The sequence below is a fragment of the Macaca thibetana genome, chromosome 7, assembly GCF_024542745.1.
Source record: "Macaca thibetana thibetana isolate TM-01 chromosome 7, ASM2454274v1, whole genome shotgun sequence".
NCBI classification, from domain to species: domain Eukaryota; kingdom Metazoa; phylum Chordata; class Mammalia; order Primates; family Cercopithecidae; genus Macaca; species Macaca thibetana.
In genome coordinates, this window is record NC_065584.1 from 1,724,441 (window position 1) to 1,748,929 (window position 24,489).

General features: G+C 54.8%; 1 long non-coding RNA gene and 1 gene segment (V, D, J or C); one reads left to right on the forward strand and one right to left on the reverse strand.

The window, feature by feature from the left end:
* Positions 1-24,489, forward strand: part of LOC126958570 (immunoglobulin heavy constant gamma 2-like) — a 186,921-nt gene that overhangs the window by 138,063 nt on the left and 24,369 nt on the right. Inside the window, 4 exon segments of the C gene segment in view lie at positions 19,598-19,891; positions 20,280-20,315; positions 20,434-20,760; positions 20,858-21,172. Coding sequence covers positions 19,598-19,891; positions 20,280-20,315; positions 20,434-20,760; positions 20,858-21,172 — 972 coding nt within the window.
* The window catches only part of LOC126958621 (uncharacterized), a 150,272-nt gene that overhangs the window by 123,119 nt on the left and 2,664 nt on the right, over positions 1-24,489 (reverse strand). The window lies entirely within an intron of this gene.

Below are 24,489 nucleotides of genomic sequence, written 5' to 3' on the forward strand. Positions count from 1 at the left end.
ATTGGCATTTTAGATGCCCTCATGGAATAAGAAGCTCTAGTTACATTCTTAGAAGAAGACATTAACTTATTATATAGTAGACCCATTCACTTTTTGGAGAGAAACAAATCTAGTTTCTTTGTACAGACTTAGAATTTATCTAGGCTGGGCATGGTGGTTCACGCCTGTAATCCCAGCACTTTCGGGAGCCAAGGCGGGCAGATGGCTTGAGCTCAGGGGTTTGAGACCAGCCTGAACCACATAGTGAGATCGTGTCTCGACAATAAAATATAAAATTAGCCAGATTTGGTGGTACATGCCTATAGTCCTAGCTACTTGGAAGGGTGAGGCAGGAGGATCACTTGGGCCCAGAAGGCAGAGGTTATAGTGCGCCAAGATCATGCCACTGCACTCCAGCCTGGGTGCTAGAGTGAGACCCTGTCTCAAAAAAAAACTTTTCTAAAGATTTCATCTTTTTACCTCATGTTTCTTAGGAATATAATGGGTAAATATTGTCTATTTTATTATGCAATTTGGCTCAAGCTATATACATATATACATACATATATGTATACATACACAAATATATATATCACTGTTGACTTTTTCTTTTTATATCAAGTTTAAAAGAAAAAACAAAACAATCCTTTGAAGAAAGGAAGGAATTAAATCATTTTCTCCTTAATGCTTTTTTGAAGGTCAGGGGCTTTATCTACGAAAAAGTAGTAGTTTTCGTAACCTGTGTGAAGCATCAGCCAGCCTTAAAGTAGTCCATTCCTGCTAATAACTAGAACAGTGAATACCACTAGTATAATTGCTTCAGCTTCTTAATCAAAATTCCTAGATGATAGAATTCAAGAACTTGTTACATCTTATTACTCAGTGTACTAATAATCATTTAAAAGTAAAGACTGGCATGCAAAAAAAAAAAATGAGACCAGACAAAATAAAGAAAGAGAGACTTTGAGATCAGAGCCACAGGTGAGGAGGCTGTTGGGGCTGCTGTGGCCACCATGGCCCAGAGCGTGGGGCCACCCCAGTGGGCCTGGAAGATGGAGCATTAACTGAGGAGGATGAATCTTGAGCCTTAAATCTAATAAAGGGCCAACTAGAAGCCGCTAGTGCTCATCATCCTCATAAAGACAGCCAGAACAGTGACTACACAACTCTATTTTAATGAAAATAACTGAGGGAGAGCACTGAGTGCATCAGAGGAGTAACAGAAATCCTGATACGCACAGAGATGTGGGCTGGCCACATAGACAACAGAAGGAAACACACGGCCTCCACTACTCCTTCGCCCAACCAGGATTATCTGGGAATCCGGAGGAACTTCTGACATGAGGAGGTAAGCAAGAGGATCCCAGCGGCACCCACTAACACCCTGGACACCTGCAGACCTCGCCACTGCGGTCCCCTGCAGTTTGCACTAGAGGGAGTTGCTGGGAGGCCACACAGCTGTGCTCCCCAAAAAAGGTGCTGACACCGTACCCCACTCCCACATGGCTACTGCTTCACTACACTGGAAAAGGAACTTTGGCTGGAGTGTGTCTTACTCGAGGAGTCAGTAGCCACAGCTCCCCTTCATCCCTGAAGCTAAGCTGCCACTGAACAACCCAGACTAGTGGCCCGATGTCTCCAAGTCAAGGTATGGGCATCTATTAAACCCTTCCTCACAGAGTCAAGTGGATCAGCTCCACCCACCCCTCCCCCGACCCTTTGAGTCGAAGCTAAAGCAGTTTCTTGTCTCCTAGCAAAACAGGACTTTGGCCATGCAGAGGAATCATGCCTTTCTAGTGTCTACATTGAAGCATCACCCTGCATCCCAGGAAATAATGCCTTGGCCACCCAGAAGGTCACACGTTGCAGTACCTAGGCTGAAGCAGCAACCTGTATCCTACGGAAATGGTGCCTGGAACACTCAGAACAATCACACCCACTGATACGTAAATGCAGGCCTTTCCTTACAGTGGAGAAGGCCTGAGCTGAAGCCACACATCACCCTCTAGGGAATCAGTGCCCTGGCTTAAGCTGAGCAGCAGCACATCCCAAGGCTGAGCTGATATAGCACCCTATGTCCCAGGGAAACAGAGCAGTGGCTAAGATGAGACATCTCACCTGACAGGGCAAACAGCTGTGGTGCCCTGCTTCCCTGGAGCTTGCCTAGGCCCCTAGAGTCTGAGCTGCTGAGGCACCCTCTCCCTGGGAAGTAGAATCAGCACTGTGCTGTTCCCTGCCTGCCCCCTACCAAGGCCCAAATTACAGCTATGCTCTGCCATCCTGGGATACCTGCTGCCACTGTACCTGGTCTCACAGAGTCTGGGATCCTGCTGAGCCCCACCATTCTAGGGTCTACAGTCAATACCACACAGTGCCTCATCCCCTGGGACCAAAGTTTACATTGTGCCCTATTGGCTCAGTTTCCCAAATTGCAGCCATCCCCTACTCCCCAGGTCCACACCTCCAGAACACCCCTTCTTTCCCCGAGTTGGACCAATGATGCACCCCCCAGGAATAGACTCACAGCTGCAACCTGACCCCTTGAGCAAAAACTGTTAAGGGGTGCCTCAAAGTCACAGATCCTAGCACTGTGAGCACTGTGAGCAACCTAATCCAACCTTGCCACAGAAAATGAACCTACACCCCAAGACCCAGGTGCCACAGTAGATTCTTGAAACCAGAAGACTAGGATCCCAGCTGCACAGCTACTCTAATTTTCTGCACCTGGAACCCAGCACCATTGCAGCTGCACATTGGTCACATTAGACCTGCCACCGAGAGAGAGCCCCTTGACTAAGTCTCCTCATTGTGGGGAAACAAGAAGAGGAGGACTCCAAAAGCCCTGGACACTGAGTACACTAAAAACCTATGCCACTGCTACATCCACAAACGTCTACAGCCTAGGCCACTGAAGTGCCCACAGTTATTGCTGAGGCTGAATGCAGTTGAAGAAGATGCACGGAGGCAATGCCACTGCACCTATTCAGAAACAGAGTCCTCACACTTTCCCAACCAAAACACTAAACCCAACTGCAGGTGAAATTCTTTTTCTAAAATCCCACTCTTGAAAGTTTGGAAGAGGTGACTGTTTCACCAGATGCACAGACATCAATGCAGGAACACAATAAACAAGAGAAAGCAAGGAAATATGACACCACCAAAGGAACATGACTCTCATTAATAGACCTCAATGAAAAAGAAATCAATATATTGCTGGAAAAAGAATTCAAAATAATGGTCTTCAGATAACTTTGATCTTCAGATAACTCAATAAGATACAAGATACAAGAAAACAGATAAACAATTCAATGAATTCAGGAAAGTAATTTACAGTATGAACCAAAAATTCAACAGAGATAGAAATAAAAGAGAACAAAACTAAAATTCTGCAGGTGAAGAATTCAATGAATAAAATTTAGAAATACAGTGATGAGCTTCAACAGCAGATTTGATCAAGCAGAAGAAAGGAAGAGATAGATCCCAATACAATGGTAGTTGAGAACTTCAACACCACTTTCAGCACTGAACAGATAATCTGGACAGAAAATCAACAAAGAAGCATTCAATTTAAAAAGCACTTTAGACCAAATGCATCTGACAGATATTTACACAACATTTCATCCAACCGCTGTGAAATACACATTCTTTTGTCTCATTTTGCCCCGTGCCATGAAGACCGGGCTGTTAATTTATATTGTCAGGGTGAAGGAGGCCACCTAGGGAGACTTGGCCTATCTGCTGCTGCTATCAGTTCAGAAACAAAAGGACAGGCACGACTTTCATTCTTTTTTATTATTATTATTATTTTCCATGACTCAGCTTCCCAGCTCAACTTTTCTTTTTGGCATAATGAGTTTGGAGTCTTGAGATTTTATTTCCCTTTCACAATGGTCAAGGTCACACCCTCTGTATTCATAGGCTGGTCCACACCCGGACCCCTGCCATCCCTGGATGCTTTTCAAATGCATACTGCAGTCTCTGGCACTCTTTCACCATTGTAGAAACTGAGGCCTTGGGGAGCCTGCAGCCCGTGCTCATGGGGACAATGCCAGGCTGGAACCCGCATTTCTGACCCCAAAACTCCTGTTCCTTTCACTCACCCCACACCACTTCTATGAGTCCAGAACATTGTCCTTGCCTGAGTCCTACCCTCCGGGACAGGGGCTCAACCCAGCCAGCAACACATCACACCCTGAGAAGGTCCCTTGAGCCCAGACAGGTTTGGAGAGCACAGAAGCCCTGGAAGCTCTGTGGAGGGGCTGCACAGTTATCTATTCAACACATACTCACCAGGTGGCCACCAGCAGAAATGTCACACGGCATGGAGCTCACCTGGGCCAACAGGACAGGTGTGGGGTTGGGAGGCATTCCCAGGGCACTGGCTGAAGCACAGCTATGGGGAAAAGTTGTGGCCAACCTCAGATCTGCTCGTCAACACCTGGTCCCCTGCCCTCCGGGGCCACAGAACACTAAGCTTCCTGGATACTGAGGCTGGGTGGGGCCATGGGGGAGAAGAAATCTCAATGAGTTAAAAGGTCATTTTAAAAAAAATTATGATCATGACTCACATAAACATGATGACACATTTCAGAGATGCTCTTTATCTCATTAATTAAGGTGCTACAACCAGTTAAAAGAGGAAATCAAATTACTACACTTATATAATTGATTAAAGAATGGTAAAAGGCGTTCATAAATAGATGCAAAATGGCCCTTTTCCCTGGAAGGTGAGGAGGAATCCATTGTCCTTCCAAAGATGAGAATTTGAACTTCTACCAATTCAAAGAGTTTTGCATCGCTATCAATTATCTACAGCTTCGAGCAGTGGTCCCCAACCTTTTTGGCACTAGGAACTAGTTCCATGGAAGACGATTTTTCCACAGACCAGGATAGGGGGATGGCTTGGGGACAAAGCTGTTCCACCTCACATCATTGGGCATTAGGGTCTCATAAGGAGTGTGCAATGTAGATCGCATGAATCTGCAGTTTGCAATAGTGTTTGCTGCTACGAGAATCTAATGCTGCCACTGATCTGACAGGAGGTGGAGCTCAGACAGTAATGCTCACTCACCCCTCTCCTCCTGCTATGTGGCCCAGTTCCTAACAGGCCACGAACCGGTTCCAGTGCATGACCCAGGGGTTGGGGACCCCTAGCTTATAGAGTTGTAAAATAGTTCAAAGAAAATAAAAGATGCAGAGTTTCACAGAATGAAATAACCTGGAAGAGTGTACAAGACAATGTCTTGCTTTCCATTGAAGGCACCTAGTAGTCTTTTGGTCCATTTCAGTTTTTCTCAATGTTTCCTATAAACATTTATAACTAACTGACAGAAACAGATCCATAATATGGAGAAGATCCCTGTAAACAAACCAAAAAAACTCAAACAATTCAACAGAGGCATAGGAAAGAGAACTGAACAGATGTTTTACGGAAGATATCCAAATAGCCACTAAACATATGAAAAGATGTTGAACCACACTAGTCAACAGGGAAATGAAAACAAAAAACCACATGAGAGAAAGTCGTTCTGATTCCAATAATGCTGGAGCAGCTAATATCAGACCAGTCCTTTGGCAGATGGCAATTATAAACACTGGAAAAACTGTAAGCACACACAACACACACACACCAACTGCAGGCACTGGAACATGACCAAAAGTAGACAAACACTAGTAAGGATTATTCCTTGAAATGTTTGTCTGAAGTCACACCCCAGTGCATGTAACAGGTGCAGCTAGAGTTCAAGCAGGAAACTGCAGCCCTCCTGCTGAGGAGTGGAATGCAGGGCTGCATTTTCAGAGCAGCTGGAAATGAAGAGAAGATGTCCATAAAGGAGAAGGTCACTGAAGGGAAACCCCACAATCTGCAGGTAAACTCCATGGAAACCTCTGGCTGATCCCTTAGGTGTGCAGGGGTAAGGAAAACTCCAAAGGGCCCAGCAGAAAGCAACACCTGTAAGGTTGAGAGAACTGAGATTCCAGCTACTGCCAACTGCTGGGCAGACAGACTTTGGAGTTTGAGTCAACTCAAGCTAACTGCTTCCTAACATTGAAAAACACAATCAATGCTCTGCTAAGGAAGAATGAAAAGCCCAACGTCAGTACCACATGTTATCAACAACATTGGGCGCACATTCAAAATTACCATGTATGCAAAGAAATACGAAAAGGTGATCCATAGTCAAAAGAAAAACAGGTCAATGGAGATCAACTCCAAGGTGACCTAGATGCAGACTCAGTTATCAGACAAGGACTTTAAAGAATTTATGTTAAATATGTTCAAAGACTTAAAGGAAAATATGGTTGTAATGAGAGATTAGATGGGGAATCTCTATAAGAAACTGAAAATATTTACAAGAACCGAATGAAAATTCTACAACTGAAAGTATGATTCTGAAATGAAAAACATCATTTGGCCAGGCACAGTGGCTCATGCCTGTAATCCTCACACTTTGGGAGGCCAAAAAGGAAGCATCGCTTGATCCCAGGAGTTTGAGACTAGCCTGGGCAACATGATAAAACCCCATCTCTATTTTATTAACAAAGAAAAGAAAGAGAAAAACATTACTCAAGTTTAATAACAGATTGCTGCAGACATGAGAAGGAACTGAAAACTTAAAGATGCATCAATAGAATATGTCAATTCTTTTTAATCCAATCCAAAGAAGAGAGAGAAAAATACTAAAAAATGAAAAGAGACTCATCCTGCTGGACAAGGTGAAGCATTCCAAAACATGTGAAACTAGAGTCCGGAGGTAATGTATAAGGGTAACGTATATGGGAAAGAGGTTGAATCGGCTCACAGTTCTGCAGGCTGTATAGGAAGCCTGACACCAGCATCTGCTTCTGGTAAGGACCTCAGAAAACTTGCAATCATAGCAGAAGTGCAGGTATGTCACATGGCAAGAATGGCAGCAAGAGGCTGAGGGGGGTCCCAGACTTAAACAACTAGATTCTGTGTAAGCTCACTAGGGGAGAACTCCCTCATCACCAAGGGGATGATGCAAAATCATACATGAGGGATCTGCCCTCACGATCTAATCACCTCCTACCAGGCCCCACCTCCAACACTGGGAATCATATTTCAACATGAGATTTTGAGGGGACAAATATATAAATCATATCCTTCCACCCCTGGCCCCCCAAATCTCATGTCCTTCTCACTTTGCAAAATACAATCATGCCTTCTCAACAGTCCCCCAAAGCCTTACCTCATTCCAGAATCAACCCAAAATTCCCAAGATCCATGTCTCATCTGAAGATGACTCCCTTCCACCTATCAGCCTATGAAATCAAAGACAAATTATTGACTCCCAAAATACAATGAGAGTGCAGACATTGGGGTAAACATGCCCATTCCAAAAGGGAGAAGTTGGCAAAAAGAAAGGATCTATATGCCCCATACAGGTCAGACATCTGGCAGGGCAGTCATTAAATCTTAAAACTCCAAGGTAATCTCCTTTGACATCATGGCCCATATCCAGGACACAGTGGTGCAGGAGGTGGGCTCCCAAGGCCTTGGACACCTCTATCCCTCTGGCTTTGGAAGATGTAGCCCCTGTGACTTCTCTCACAGGATAAAGTTGAGTGCCTGTGGCTTTTCCAGATTCAGGGTGCAAGCTGCCAGTGGATCTACCATTCTGGGGTCTGGAGGACTGTGGCCACCTTCCCACAGCTCCACTACACAGTGCCCTGGTCAGGACATTATATGGGGGTTCAACCCCACATTCCCTTTGGCACCGCTCTAGTAGAGGCTCTCTGTGAGGGCTCCATGCTGGCAGTCAGCTTCTGTCTGGACACCTAGGCTTTCTCATACATTTCTCAAATCTAGGGGGAAGATGCCAAACCTCCTTCACTCTTGCATTCTTGGGCCCTACAGGCTTAACACCAGGTGGAAGTCACCAAGGCTTATAGTGGCTTGTACTCTCCAAAGAAGCAAGCTGAGATATTCTTGGGGCCATCTGAGCCAAGACTGGAGTCAGAGCAGCCAGGATGTGGAAAGCAGTGTCCCAAGGCTGAACAGGAAGCAGTGGCCATGGGCATGGCCCACAAAACCATTCTTTCCTCCTTGGCCTCTGGGCCTGTGATGGGAAAGACCGCCTCAGAGATTTCTGAAATGCCTTCAAGGCCTTTTTCCCTTTGTTCTGGATATGAGCACTTAGCTCTCTTTTAGTTATGCTAATCTCTCTAGTAAGTGGCTGCTCCACAACCTGCTTATATTTCTCTCCTGAAAATACCTTTTCTTTCCTAACACATGGCCAGGATGTGAATTTTCCAAATTGTTTATGCTCTGCTTCCCTTTGTTGATGAAAAAAGCCAAACTCTATAAAACACTTGAAGACATGGATTCTGAGCCAAATGTGAGAGCCATGAACTGTGGCATGGCCTCAAAGTGTCCTGAGAACATGTGTGCAAGGTGGTTGGGTTACAGCTTGGTTTATATTTTAGGGAGACATAACACGTCAATCAAAACATGTAAAGTATACATTGGTTTGCTTTGGAATGGCAGAACAATTTAAAGTGGGGAATTGCAAATCACAGGTGGATTTGAAAATTTTCTGATTGGCAATTGGCTGAAAAAGTTAAATTACCTAAAAAGTTTAAGTCAGCAAAAAGTAATGCTTAAGATAAAGGGGATTGTGGAAGCCAAGGTTCTTCTCATGTAGATGAAGCCTCCAGGTTTCAGAAAGAAGAGATGGCAAATGTCTCTCATCAGACCCTAAAAGGTGCTAGACTCACATAAATCTCTCCTGAATCAGGAAGAGACCTGGAAAGGGAAGAAGATTCTCTAGAGAATATAAATTTCCTCCACAAGAGACAGCTTTGCAGGGCCATTCCAAAATGTGTCAGAGAAATAGATTCTGGGATAAAATACTTTAATTTCCTTCCATGCCTGCCACCTGTCATGTGATGCTATACCAGACTCAGGTTGGAATTTGATATCTTATTGCTACAAAGAGTCTGCTTTGTCAGTCTTAAGCTCCTTGTTTTAATGTTAATACTGGTCAGCTGAGCCTAAACTCTAAAAGGGGAAGGTTATAGTGAGGTACCTCCAACCCCTCCCCTTCCTGTCATGGCCTGAACTGGCTTTTCAGGTTTCTTTGGAATGCCCTTGGATTAGCATTTCATTTTTTTATTTACACCTTTTAAATATAAGTTCTAACTTTAAGTCATTTCTTTGCTTCCCTATTTTATAGACTATTAGAAGCAACCAGGTCACATCTTAGAAATGTCTGCTTAGAAATGTCTTCCACCAGATGCCCTAAGTCATCACTCTTAAGGTCAAACTTCCACAGATCCCTAGGGCATGAACACGATGCAGCCAAGTTGTTTCTTAGGATTTAACAAGGGTGACCTTTACCCCAGTTGCCAATAAGTTCCTCATTTCCATCCGAGATTACATCAGCCTGGCTTTCGCAGTCCATATGTCTATCAGCATTTTGGTGACAGCCATTTAATCAGTCTCTAAGAAATTCCAAACTTTCCCTCATCTTCCTGTCTTCTGAGTCCTCCAAATTCTTCTAACCTCTCTGCCTGTTACCTAATTCCAAAGCTGCTTCCACATTTTCAGGAATCTTTATAGCAACGTTCCACTCCTCAATACCAATTTTCTGTGTTAGTTTGTGTTACTAGAAGAAAAAATAATAATAATACGTGAGGCTGGTAATTTATAAAGAAAAGAGGTTTGCACCAGGTACTGTGGCTCATACCTGTAATCCCAGCATTTTGGGAGGCCAAAGCAGGAGCATCAGTTGAGCTCAGAAGTTTGAGCTCAGAAGTTTGAGATCAGCCTGGGCAACATAGTGAGAACTTGTCTTGAAAAGACCAGAAGGGAAGGGCAGGGGAGGGTGGGGAAGGGTGGGGGAGGGCAGAAGTGCAGGGCAGAAGGGAAGCACAGGGCAGAAGGGAAGGGCATGGAAGGGAGAAGAGAAGGAAGGAAGGGAGGTTTAATTAGCTCACAGTTCTGCAGGCCATTCCAGAAACATGGCCCAGGCATCTGCTTCTGGCGAGGCCTCAGGGAGATTGCAATCACGGCAAAAGGCGAAGGGGAAGCAGGCATGTCACATGGTAAGAGGGAGCAAGAGAAGAGAAGTGGCATGTCCCAGACTTTTAAACAACCAGTTGTCACATGGACTAACTGAGGGAGAACTCATTCATCACCTGGGGGATGGTGCTAAACCATTCATGAGGGGTCCAGCCCTGTGATCTAATCACCTCCCACCAGGCCCCACCTCCAACACTGGGCATCACATCTCCACATGAAATTTGGAGGGACACATGTCCAACCCATTTCACCACAGGAAGCTGAAAGAGGCGGAGGGTCCTCTCCTGGAGCACTCAGAGAGAGACAGCCACCAACACCTTGGTCTCCAACACTTGATCTCAGACTCCTGACTTCCAGAACTCTGAAGACATTAATTTTTCTTGTTTGAAGCCACATTTGTGATATTTTGTTACAGCAGCCACAGCACGGATGTAGCTGGTAACAGAGTTCTCTAGCCTCCAAAATACAAGCCTCGGGTAAATAACTATTGAATTTGACCACATGGAAATCAGGAAGAATGTAATAAGCATCATCAATAGACGGGATGACCTGGGAGATCGTGGCAAGTTTAAAGCTAATCGGAAGTTGGCAACCAAAAAATCCTGTCTTGCGAATTTCCAGGAAATTGCCACGAAAACCTTTAGAAAACATGGTTAGAGAAAAGATGGAGAAACCCGGATGACTCCCTGGTTTCTGAAGAGGTGCTTAGGCATTTAAGTGAGACCGACGAGACTCCACACTGTACCCTTCAGAAGGGCAGACACTCATGAGATCATTAACCACGGCTCCCTCGCTGGGAGGCAGACACAGAGCTGGAGGCGGCGGCCACAGTTTAAACTAGGTGGACAAAGAAGTGTCAGCACCGGGACTTGCAGGAGGCCTGGGAAGGAGCAGGCGGCTGTGGGGCCTGGACAGCCCTGGGGAAAGGAAGTTACTCGGAGGAGACAAGGGACTTGCATTCGGGCCAAAACCAAGGACAAGAGGTCAGCTGGTCCCAGGGAACTCTGGAGCCCAGCACCCCACCATGGGTGCAGGCCCTGACAACCCCACAGAGGGCTGTGGGCACCGGGCACCAGCCTGCGGGGGGTCTGAAGGCTGCTGCCCAGCCACACACGTCCTGTCTCTGAACAAAGGGTCCAAGAGGCAGCTGCAAACTCGCCCTCCTCAGAGCAGCCTCTTAGCCTCAGCTGGTGTTGGCCCCTGGTCACCACACATGCCCTGACAGTGGGGCCTGGCCTCAGAAAGGGGCCCCTCCATTTGTATTTTCTGTCTGATCCTTGACAAAATGCGGACACCAAAGACCAAACCCTAATCTTGATTCACATACTCTGCAAAGAAATGACTAAGACTAGTTCTTCCAGAGGTCAGTTTTAGAACATGTTTATTCTAATTCTGCCTTATCTCTGTGCACCAAGAAAAATATCTGCACGTCTGTAGTAAAATGGGAAGGTACCTTCATTTTGTTTGTGTACTAAAGAAAACTTTTAAACTATATCATGTTTTAAAACTTGGTTTTGTGTGTTTTGTATGCTTATAACATTTTCCATAATAGATCATTTTAATGATGAAGTCAGCGTATTCTGACAGAAAGCAGATCAATGGATTCCTGGCAATCAGGGAGGCGTTGATTGCAAAGGGGAGAGACTCTTCTTGTTACAACTGTTCGTCTGGATTACAGTGGTGGTTGCAAGACTCTGCATTTGTTGAAACTCACATGTAACAGGATGCATTATACTGAATGTAAACTACACTTGAATAAATACGACATTTAAAACTTTAAAAAGTTGGGGGGTGGTTCACTGCCCCGGCTTGAGGCCCCCCCGGCCACACTGCCTGGCCAGCCAGCCCCCAGCCCTACCAGCGCTTGCCTCCAGCATCCCAACAGCCTCCTGACCCCCAGCATAGACAGCCCTGGGCCGCTCGGCACCCTCAGGAGTGCAGCCATCCGGGAGCAGCTCGATGGAGATGTGGAGCCCGAGACTGGTGCCGCATCACGTCCTCCCGCCCCCACCAGCCACACACAGACGTCAAAGCTGCACTGTCCTCACACACGCTGCCCCCACCCACCCTGGTAGGGCCATTCCAGGCCTGGGGCAGGAGGGCAGACTCTCCCCCTGCCCGAACAAGCATACCTGCACATACCCCAGCGCACACACACACACACACACACACACACACACAGGTGTGTACAGCTGAGACACAGCCCGTTCTCGTGCAGTCTAGTCCCTGTCACTGAGGGAAAGGGGCAGCACTGTGGGCCACAGGAGAGGCAGCTGGACACAGAGCCAGGCCCTGGTGAAGGCCCAGGCCACTGGGGGAGACTGCCAGCATGGCTGGGCATGAAGGCCAGAAGAGGGCAGGAGGGGCTGGGGCACTGTGCCTGTTGCGTCTACATGGGAACACGCCGGGCAGGAGAGGAACAGCCCGGTCCCTCACACAGGAAGAGGTGGAGGCAAGAGCAATTTCTGGAGGCCAGGGCAGGGCCACCACCTCAAGGAAAAGCAGACCAGGGTGAGAACGGACATGGGACTCGGAGCTGAGCAGACCTGGTGGGCCCCAGGAGGGAGACACAGAGGACTGGGGGATCTCAAGGTTGGCAAAGGCCAGAGATGGAGCCCCAGCTGGGACTGGACCTGGGCTTATGGGAGCTGCAGGTGACCTGTTCCCCTTCCTGGGGGCCCACCCTGCCCAGAACCTGCAGCCCAGCACAGCCTGGGGCATTGGATAGAACCAGGAGAGAGCTGACCAGGCACTGAGGCCCCTGCCCCAAATGCCCATAGCCTGGGGGAAATGAGCAGATAGATGGGGCCGGGGGGGCAAGTGGAGCCCCAGCCACACCCACACAGTGCACACAGACACACCAGGGCTGGAGGGGGCAGGAAGCGTGCCACCCCTGCGTGGTTTCTCTCCTAATCTCACCCTGGGTTTCTCCCACACTTGATGCAGGTGATGTTTAGCCGAGATTGTGGACGAAGAGTTGGTGCTGGAAGGGGTTAGCCATCTGGGAGGTGTTGCTATGGGATGCAGGGATTTTGCATGTGAGAAGGACGTGATCATGGGGGAACTGAGGGCAGACTCTCACGGGTTAAAATGTGTTCCCCTATAAATTCATGTGTTGAAGTCCTAACCACCAGGACCTCGGAATGTGACCTTGTTTGGAAACAGAGTCTTTGCAGGTGCAATCAAGTTCAGATGAGGTCACCCTGGAGTAGGACGAGCCTCTGATCTGATATCACTGCTGTCCCCATCAAAAGGGGGAATCTGGGCACAGACAGCACGTGGGGAGAACGCCCTGTGAAGATGGCGCTGCTTCCACAAGCCAGGATCGGCAGAGACAGCTGGCAACACCCAGCAGCCAGGAGAGAGCCTGGGACAGAGTCTCCCGTCACACAGAGAAGTCAGCCTCACTGAGGCCTCCATCCCAGATGCCCGGCCTCCAGAAGCAGGACGGAATAAACTTCTATTGCTTAAGCCACGCAGTCTGGGGTGCCGTGTTGCCAGGGACACAGCTAACAGGTACGGGTGTTGTCCTGAGCCACCAGCCCCACAGGCTGCGCGAGAACTCCCTGCCCTAGCCCAGCACAGTCTTCCTGGCCCCCTAGGTGTGCCATGGGCAGTGTGGGGCCCCTCACTCCGTCCTCTCCCAGTCTGGGAGGTTGAGCCCATAATGAGTTCCATGGGGTGAAGCCAGAGCTGGAGGCTGGGAGCCAACTGGGAGCGCATGGCCGGAGGATGGATTTACCCAGGGACCCACACGTGCACCTCCACCTGCCTCCTAGACATTCTCTCTGAGGGCAGGGCTGGTGCCAGCTCAGGGATCCAGCAGGGACACAAGGGAGGGACGTATCCTTGTGGAGAGCACATTTAGGAGGAGGGACATGATTTCCCCTCGAAATGTCCATTCTGCATTCTGCCTATTCCATGCTGGATACTTCCTCTTCCATGCTGGATACTTCCTCTTCCATGCTGGATACTTCCTCTTCCATGCTGGATGCTTCCTGTTTCATTCTGGATACTTCCTCTTCCATGCTGGATGCTTCCTGTTTCATTCTGGATACTTCCTGTGCGACACCTCCTCAGGCTTTTGGTCTGCCCAGTCCCTCTGCCTTCATCCTGTCCCCTCCTACCTCCCACCTCCACATCAGTCCTTGCCCAGCTCCTCCCTCTCTCCAGAGCTTCCGCCTGGCAAGGTCCCTGCTGAACTCAGTCCAGGCTCCCCCAGCACAGATGGGACCCTTGCACCTGCCCTTGGCCCTCCCCACTTTGCATGATACCAGCACCCCCAGCACCAGGAAGACCCCATTTCTCTCTCTACTGCTGGGCCAGTGGCCCTGGAGTCCCACTGCAACTCAGGTGTGCCCTGGCCTCTGAGGAAGCTGAGTGCCCTGCCCCTAGCCAGGCCATCCCCTCTGCTCAGTCCCAGGGCCCTGTTCACTACCGCTTCCCCTCACCTGCACCAAAGGCTCTGGCTGACTCTGCCCAGGCCATGAATGGGCCCCTCTGACTCCCCTCTGCTGGTACACTGCCCTGCACCACCTCCACTCAGCTTCAGTGTGTTCATCCAGCTGTCCCATGTCCCCTCGGTCCCTAGGAGCAGAGCTGGTGGCCCTGGTTCCTGGCAGTCCATCTTGTTCCTTCTGGAGCGCCAGCCTCAGGGGCCTTCCTGCCCAGGGTACACTCGAACCAGCCCTGGGACCCTCCTGGTCTCAAGCACACGTTCCCCCTGCAGCCCGACCCACCCCTGCCTGTGAGGTCAGCCCTGAGCCCTGGAGCGCCTTCCCTTCTCCGTCCCAGCTCGCCCTTGCCAGCTGCTCAGCGGGATGGGCTGACACTCCCCTCCCCGCACCATGAGTGAGGGCCACCTGGAGGGATGCTCAGGCAAAAGAAGCCACCAGGGCCCAGTGGGGGCCAGAAGGCTCAGGTGGGAGGCCCAGGTATTAAGAGGCTGAGACCATAGGCGGAATGGGCATGATCCTTGCCAGTCTCAGTCCAGCCCCAGGGAATCAGGGACAGAGAAAAGAGCAGCGCACAAGGTCCAGGCTCCCCACCTTCTCCCGTGAGTATGGGGGCACCCACCACCCCCATCCCCACACACCCAGGAGGCAGCCTCGGCTGTGTCTGGACTCCCCCTCGCCCTCTGACACACAAACCACCAGAAGAAAAGGGAACTTCAGGAAGTAAGCGGTGCCCCCGGTTTCAATCCTGTTCTTAGTCTTTGCAGGGTGCAGGGGTGGAGTTCCCACCTCTGGGGACCTGGGACCTGAGCTGTGATTTCCTAGGAAGACAAATAGCGGCTGACAGCGGGGGCGGGGCCGCCCACATGTACCATGACGGAGCAGGAAGGGCTGGGACCCCCACCTCGATGAGTGGGGTCAGCACAGGGCAGGAGCACAGGCTTGGGAGGAGAAGGACAGAGCCTGGGGGCAGCCATGGATCTCCTGGACCTGAGCTGCCGAACAGGCTGCAAGAGGTTGGGGAGATGCTGGGGCGAGGCTGGCCCCACATGGAGGCCCAAGCGGAGCCAGCATGGGGGAGGTGGGCAGGCTTCAGGCACCGATGCCCACCCAGTGCCAGATGATGGGGCCCGCGGGCAGAGGTTTCTCAGCCAACAGGGCAGGACGCACTAGAGGCTGACTGAGGCCTCCAGGACCACCGGGCTGGGATCACGAGGAACATGACGGGATGCGGCAGAGCCGGCCGTGGGGTGATGCTAGGATGGCCAGGACCGACTTGAGCTGAGGAGGCAGCAGAGCGAGGGAGGAGGAGAGGCCCCAGGGAGGGGTTGTCCAGGCCGGCAGCAGCACCGGAGCCCAGGGCAGGGTCAGCAGTGCTGGCTGTGGGGCCCTCTTCTCAGCCAGGACCAAGGACAGCAGGTGAGCCGGGAGCAGAGCAGGGAGGGTGATGTGGCAGCAGGACGGGAGGGTGGAAGTGAAGGATCCCAGAGGCAGAGGCAGGGACAGGGGATGGACAGGGGCTGGGCTCAGAGCCAGCTGACGGGGCTGGGGCACCTGCTGGCGGGGAGCAGGGCTGTGGTCAGCAGCGGAGAGGAGCGGAGAGCTGTGCTGAGTGCATGGGCGGGAGAAGGGAAGAGCCCAGGGAGGCCCAGAAAGGCCCAGAGCACAGCAGGCCTGGGGCGAGGAAAGGGGCTGAGGCTCTGTGGGTTCCGGGAGCTGACCCAGCAGAGCAGAGGCCACTGAGGAGCTGAGGTTCAGGAGAGGCTTCCAGAGCAGGAGCAGTGCCGGGACGGGAGGATCCAGGAGCTCATCCAGGAGGGGGACATGGGCAAGAGCAAGGGGCTCTGCTGGGGAGACCTGACTGGACACGGGGTGCTCCACAGCGTAGGGAACAAGCCAAGTGCCACAAAAACAAAAATGAGGCCAGAAAAAAGAGCCCAAACCTGGACAGAGGGTGCCAGGACAGGCAGGGGGCAACAGTGGTCTGAGTGATGTTGCTGCCCCAGGTTGAGGGAGGGTAGAATGAGCAGGGGGCAGACTTTGGAGCTCAGGGGACCAGGACGGAGCAGCCGCAGGTGCACAGGGCAGGTGGGGGCAGGAGGAGCAAGGGGCAGCTCCTGGAGCTCAGGGTACCAGGACAGAGCATCTGAAGGTGAACAGGGGCCGGTGGGGGGACAGGATGAGCAGGGGGCAGCTCCTGGAGCTCAGGGGACCGGGACCAAGCAGCCGAAGGTGAGCAGGGGCTGGTGAGGGGCAGGATGAGCAGGGAGCAGCTCCTGGAGCTCTTAGAGCCAGGGCAGAGCCGTCGCAGGTGAGAAGGGCTCAGTGGGAGGTGAGCAAGCAGGGGCAGCTCCAGGAGCTCTGGGAACCAGGGCAGAGCAGCCCCAGGTGAGCAGGGGCACGGGGGAGGCAGGACGCGCAGGGTGTAGCCCCTGGAGCTCAAGGAACCAGGGCAGAACAGCCTCAGGTGAGCAAGGCAGGGGGGAGACAGGAGGAGCAGGGGGCAGCTCCTGGAGCTCAGGGGACGAGGACAGAGCAGCCACAGGTGAGCAGGGGCCGGTGAGGGGCAGGATGAGCAGGGGGAAGCCCCCTGGAGCTCATAGAGCCAGGGCACAGCCTCACAGGTGAGAAGGGCTCAGTGGGAGATGAGCAAGCAGAGGCAGCTCCCAGAGCTCTGGGAAGCAAGGCAGAGCAGCCGCAAGTGAGCAGGGGCTCCTGGGAGGCAGGACGCGCAGGGGGTAGCCTCTGGAGCTCAGGGAATCAGGGCAGAACAGCCTCAGGTGAGCAAGGCAGGTAGGAGACAGGGGGAGCAGGGGACGGCTTCTAGAGCTCAGGGAATGAGGGGAGGGCATCTGAAGGTGAGCAGGGGCTGGTGGGAGGCAGGACGCGCAAGGGCCAGCCCGTGGAGCTCAGAGGACCAGGGCAGAGCAGTCACAGATGAGCAGGGCTCAGGGGGAGGTGGGCAGCAGGGGGCAGCTCCTGGAGCTCAGGGGACCGGGACCAAGCAGCCGAAGGTGAGCAGGGGCTGGTGAGGGGCAGGATGAGCAGGGAGCAGCTCCTGGAGCTCTTAGAGCCAGGGCAGAGCCGTCGCAGGTGAGAAGGGCTCAGTGGGAGGTGAGCAAGCAGGGGCAGCTCCAGGAGCTCTGGGAACCAGGGCAGAGCAGCCCCAGGTGAGCAGGGGCTGGTGGGAGGCAGGACAAGCAGCGGGCAGCCCCTGGAGCTCAGAGAACCAACGCAGATCACCCACATGTGAGCAGCGGCTGGTGGGAAGCAGGAGAAGCAAGGGACAGGCACTGGAGCTCAGAGGACCAAGGCAGAGCAGATGCAGGTGAACAGGGCCGATGAGAGGCAGGACAAGCAGGGGACAGGCACTGGAGCTCAGAGGACCAGGGCAGAGCAGCCGCAGGTGAACAGGGGCAGGTCAGGGGCAGGAGGAGGAGGCGGCAGCTCCTGGAGCTCTGGGGACCAGGGCAGACCCGCTGCAGGTGAGCAGGGCTGGTGGGAGGCAGGACAAGCAGGGAACAGGAACTAGAGCTCAGGGCACAGCAGCCACAGGTGAGCAGGCCGGTGGGAGGCAGCACTCAGCTTCTACACGTTGGCAGGATCTAGGCAGTTGCTGGCAGCTGACAGCTGAGGGCTGGTGAAAGCACAGTGCAGCCTCCTGGTGCAGGGAAGCGGGTGTGAGCCCATCCCACTGAGCAGTTGGCAAGGGTGAGCTGGGATGGAGAAGGGAAGGCATTCCAGGGCTCAGGGCTCAGTTCACAGGCAAGGGCAGGTCTGGATGCAGGGGGAACATGTGATGAGACCAGGGCTGGCCCCAGTGGACCTGAGGTTGGTGCTCCGGAAGGAACAAGATGGGCTGCCAGGAGCCAGGGCCACCAGCACAATGAAGCTGAGTGGAGGTGGTGCAGGGCAGTGCACCAGCACAGGGGAGCCAGAGGGACCCCTTCAGGGCCTGGGCAGAGTTGGCCAGAGCCCGTGATACAGGTGAGGGGAACAGGTAGTGAGCAGGGCCCTGGAGCTGAGCAGAGGGGATGGCCTGGCTGGGGGCAGGGAACTTAGCTTCCTCAGAGGTCAGGGGCACACCTGACCTGCAGTGGGACTCCAGGGTCACTGGGCCAGCGGCAGAGAGAAATGGGGCCTCCCTGTGGCCTGGGGGTCTTGGTGCCATGCAAGGTGCGGAGGGCCAAGGGCAGGTGCAAGGCTCCTACCTGTGCCGGGGGGCTTGGGCTGAGCCCAGCAGGGACCTTGCCGGGGGAAGCTCTGGAGAGAGGGAGGAGGTGGGCTGGTGGCCGAGAAGGCCAGGCCAGGGCTGGGAGGGTGAGGGTGTGGTGACTCAGCCTCCGGAAGTAATGGAGAACACTGGGGAGGCAGGGGGCATCGATGCACTCAGGGCCCTGACCTGGGCTGGTGCACACTGAGGCTAAGGGGAAACGGGGGAGACGCTGAGGAGGGGGCTCCCGGGGGCTATTCCAAGGCAGGAGGTTCCAGGGCCCTGGGGCTGAGGGTCCCAACCCTATGCAGTGTCTGGCCCCTCTGCTGCACAGAAAAACAGGGCCCTGGAGGGCAGAGGGCAGGCTATGACCAGGGCCCTGGGGAAGTCAGGCCCACTCACTAGGGGAGGGCCACGATGGGGCGGCAGGGTCAGGGGCTTCAGGGGGCTCGGGGGACCCACGAGAAGCCATCTGAGAACAGTGGCCACTGGTCAAGCCAGGCACCCATAAAAGGCTGGAGTGGGGCCGACGGGCATGAGCCATTCCTGAGGTGGCACCGATGGCCAGAGCCGAGGCCAAGCTAGAGGCCCTGGGCTGTGCTGACTCCCTGCAGACACAGAGCACTAACCCGGCTGCCCAGCCCCGCCTCCTAGGCTGCAGGGGTGCCTGCAGAAGGGCACCGCAGGGCCGCCACTCCTGCAAGCCTTCTGGGGCAGGCTGGGCCTGACCTTGCCTTTGGGGCAGGGAGGGGGCCAAGGTGAGGCAGGTGGCACCAGCCAGGTGCACACCCAATGCCCGTGAGCCCAGACATGGACCCTCGCTGAGAGACAAGAACGGAGGGGCCTCTGCGCCCTGGGCCCAGCTCTGTCCCACACAGCAGTCACATGGCGCCACGTCTCTTGCAGCCTCCACCAAGGGCCCATCGGTCTTCCCCCTGGCGTCCTGCTCCAGGAGCACCTCCCAGAGCACAGCGGCCCTGGGCTGCCTGGTCAAGGACTACTTCCCCGAACCCGTGACCGTGTCGTGGAACTCAGGCGCCCTGACCAGCGGCGTGCACACCTTCCCGGCTGTCCTACAGTCCTCAGGGCTCTACTCCCTCAGCAGCGTGGTGACCGTGCCCTCCAGCAGCTTGGGCACCCAGACCTACGTCTGCAACGTCGTTCATGAGCCCAGCAACACCAAGGTGGACAAGACAGTTGGTGAGAGGCCAGCGAGGGAGGGGGGGTGTCTGCTGGAAGGCAGGCTCGGCCCTCCTGCCTGGACAAACCCTGGCTGTGCAGCCCCAGCCCAGGGCATCAGGGCAGGCCCCGTCTGTCTCCTCACCCAGAGGCCTCTGCCCACCCCACTCATGCTCAGGGAGCCAGTCTTCTGGCTTTTTCCACCAGGCTCCGAGCAAGCACAGGCTGAATGCCCCTACCCCAGGCCCTGCACACACAGGGGCAGGTGCTGGGCTCAGACCTGCCAAGAGCCATATCTGGGAGGACCCTGCCCTGACCTAAGCCCACCCCAAAGGCCAAACTCCACTCCCTCAGCTCAGACACCTTCTCGCCTCCCACATCCCAGTAACTCCCAATCTTCTCTCTGCAGGGCTCCCATGTCGTTCCACGTGCCCACCGTGCCCAGGTAAGCCAGCCCAGGCCTCACCCTCCAGCTGAAGGTGGGACAAGCGCCCTAGAGTGGCCTGTGTCCAGGGACAGGCCCCGCCCGGGTGCTGACATGCCCACCTCCATCTCTTCCTCAGCTGAACTCCTGGGGGGACCGTTAGTCTTCCTCTTCCCCCCAAAACCCAAGGACACCCTCATGATTTCCCGGACCCCTGAGGTCACGTGCGTGGTGGTGGACGTGAGCCAGGAAGAACCCGATGTCAAGTTCAACTGGTACGTGGACGGCGTGGAGGTGCACAATGCCCAGACGAAGCCACGGGAGGAGCAGTTCAACAGCACGTACCGCGTGGTCAGCGTCCTCACCGTCACGCACCAGGACTGGCTGAACGGCAAGGAGTACACGTGCAAGGTCTCCAACAAAGCCCTCCCGGCCCCAAGGCAGAAAACTGTCTCCAAAACCAAAGGTGGGACCCGCGGGGCACGAGGGCCACGTGGACAGAGGCCGGCTCAGCCCACCTTCTGCCCTGGGAGTGACCGCTGTGCCAACCTCTGTCCCTACAGGGCAGCCCCGAGAGCCGCAGGTGTACACCCTGCCCCCGCCCCGGGAGGAGCTGACCAAGAACCAGGTCAGCCTGACCTGCCTGATCAAAGGCTTCTACCCCAGCGACATCGTCGTGGAGTGGGAGAGCAGCGGGCAGCCGGAGAACACCTACAAGACCACCCCGCCCGTGCTGGACTCCGACGGCTCCTACTTCCTCTACAGCAAGCTCACCGTGGACAAGAGCAGGTGGCAGCAGGGGAACACCTTCTCATGCTCCGTGATGCATGAGGCTCTGCACAACCACTACACCCAGAAGAGCCTCTCCGTGTCTCCGGGTAAATGAGTGCGACACCCGGCAAGCCCCCGCCCCCCGGGCTCTCGGGGTGGCACGAGGATGCTTGGCCCGCACCCCGTGTACATACTTCCCAGGCGCCCGGCATGGAAATAAAGCACCCAGCGCTGCCCTGGGCCCCTGCGAGACTCTGATGGTTCTTTCCGCGGGTCAGGCTGAGTCTGAAGCCTGAGGGGCACGAGGGAGGCACAGCGGGTCCCACTGACCCCACACTGTGGGGTGGGGCTCAGCCAGGGGCCGCCCTCGGTGGGGCTGGGGGCTTTGCCAGCGAGGCCCTCCCTCCAGCAGCAGCTGCCCTGGGCTGGGCCACCAGAAGCCTAGGAGCCCCCTGGGGACAGGCACACAGCCCCTGCCTCTGTAGGAGACTGTCCTGATCTGTGAGCTCCCTGTCCTCAGACCCCCTGCCCACTCGGGGGCATACCTAGTCCATGTGCGTAGGGACAGGCCCTCCCTCACCCATCTGCCCCCACGGCACTAACCCCTGGCAGCCCTGCCCAGCCTCACACCCGCATGGGGACATAACCGACTCCTGGGGACATGCACTCTCGGGCCCTGTGGAGGGACTGGTCCAGATGCCCACACACACACTCAGCCCAGACCCATTAAACCCGGCACTGAAGTTGGCCGGCCACACAGCCTCCACACACACACACACACGCGCGCACGCCTCACACAGAGCCTCACACGGGCGACCTGCACAGCACCCAGACCACAGCAAGGTCCCCACACACGTGAACACTCCGCGGACACAGGCCCCCACGAGCCCCACGCAGCACCTCAAGGCCCACGAGCCACTCAGCAGCTTGTCCACACGCTGACCAGCTCACACAAACCCAGCCCTCCTCTCACAGCGGAGCCCCTGCAGCCGCCGCACACACACAGGCCCCCACACACAGGGGAACCCACGCCACATCGCGTCCCTGGCTCTGGCCCACTTCCCAGTACCGCCCTTCCCTGCAGCTGGGGTCACCTGAGGGGTGGGCTTCACCATCCTCCTGCCCTCTGGGCCTCAGGGAGGGACACGGGAGACGGGGAGTGGGTCCTGCTGAGGGCCGGGTCGCTACCTAGGGCCGGGTGTCTGGCGGAGCCCCGGGGCCAAAGCTGGTGCACAGGGCGGGCAGCTGCGGGGAGCTGACCTCAGGACACTGTTGGCCCATCCCGGCCGGGCCCTACATCCTGGGCCCCGCCACAGAGGGAATCGCCCCCAGAGGCCCGAGCCCAGCGGGACACGGCACTGACCACCCCCTTCCTGTCCAGAGCTGCAACTGGAGGAGAGCTGTGCGGAGGCGCAGGACGGGGAGCTGGACGGGCTGTGGACGACCATCACCATCTTCATCACACTCTTCCTGCTAAGCGTGTGCTACAGTGCCACCGTCACCTTCTTCAAGGTCGGCGCACATTGTCCCCAGCTGTCCCTGACACTGTCCCCCATGCTGTCACAAACTGTCCCTGACACTCTCCCCCAGGCTGTCTCCACCTGTCCCTGACGCTGTCCCCCACTGTCTCACAAACTGTCCCTGGCACTGTCCCCCACGCTGTCCCCACCTGTCCAACAGTGTCCCCCAGGCTGTCCCCACATGTCCCTGAGACTATCCCCCATGCTGTTCCCCATTCCTGACACTGTCCCCCATGCTGTCCCCACCTGTCCCTGATGCTGTCCCCCACTCTCTTACAAACTGTCCCTGACACTGTTCCCCACGCTGCCCCTACCTGTTCTCGACAATGTCCCCCATGCTGTCTCCACCTGTCCCCTTGCTGTCCCACCTGCTGTCCCCTATTCCTGACACTGTCCCCCCACTATCCCTGACGCTCTCCCACGCTGTCCCCCACATGGTCTCCACCTGTCCCTGATGCTGTCCCCAACACTGTCCCACATGCTATCCCCTATTCCAGAGACTGTGCCCCACACTGTCCCCACCTGTCCCCGATGCTGTTCCCACTTGTCCCCAACACTGTCTCACATGCTTTCCCCACCTGTCCCTGATGCTGTACCCCAAGATCTCCCCACCTCTCCCTAACACTGTCCCCCACACGGTCTCTGCGTGTCCCTGATGCTGTTCCACATGCTGTCTCCCATTCCTGGCACTTTCCCCTATGCTGTCCCCACCTGTCCCCGATGTTGTTCCCCAGGCTGTACCCACCAGTCCCCAACACTGTCCCCCATGCTGTCCCCTCCTGTCCCCGACACTGTCCCTGACACTGTCCCCCACGCTGTCACCTGTCCCCAACAGTCACCGACACTTCCCCACCTGTCCCTGTTGCTGTCTCCAACGCTCTCCCCACCTCTCCCTGACACTGCCCCCACACTGTCCCTACCTGTCCCTCACACTGTCCCTCACACTGTCCCTACCTGTCCCCTCCTGTCCTGACACTGTCACCCACACTCTCCCCACCTCTCCTTAACACTGTCCGCCACTCTGCCCACCTGTCCCTGACACTGTCCCCGACACTGTCCCCCATACTGTCCCCCACACTCTCCCCACCTCTCCCTAACACTGTCCCCACCTCTCCCTAACAGTGTCCAACACTCTCCCCACCTGTCCCTGACACTGTCCCCCACTCTCCCCACCTCTCCCTGACACTGTCCCCCACGCTGTACCCACCTGTCCCTGACACTGTCTTCTGTGTTGTCCCACATGCTGTCACTACCCTGGCCCTGCTCTCCATGTCCAGGCCTGGGGGCAGGCAGTGTAGACACCCTGGCACCTGGGTGGCCTGAAAAGCAGATGGGCCTCAGGGGCAGGGCTGTGGCCTAAGTGACCTGAGAGGTAGATGGACCTCAGGGGCAGGGCTGTGGCCTCAGTGGCCTGAGGGGCGAGTAGGACTTGGGGACAGGACTATGGCCTCAGTGGCCTGAGGGGTGGGAGGGCCTCGGGGACAGTGCTATAGCCTCAGTGGCCTGAGGGGTGGGTGGGACTGGGGGCAGGGCTGTGGCCTCAGTGGCCTGAAGGGTGGGTGGGCCTCGGGGGCAGGGCTGTGGCCTCAGTAGCCTGAGGGATGGGTGGGCCTCGGGGGCAGGGCCGTGGCCTCACTCACTCCTGTGCTGTGCCTTGCCTACAGGTGAAGTGGATCTTCTCCTCGGTGGTGGACCTGAAGCAGACCATCATCCCCGACTACAGGAACATGATCGGGCAGGGGCCCTAGGGTCAACCTCTGTGGGGTATCCAGGGCCACCCAGACCCCACACAGGAGCCAAGGGCCATGCTTAGCCACCACCCAGGCCACTGGTGCCCCCTGACCTCACCGCCCTCAACCCCATGGCTCTCTGGCCTAGCAGTTGCCCTCTGACCCTGCTATACC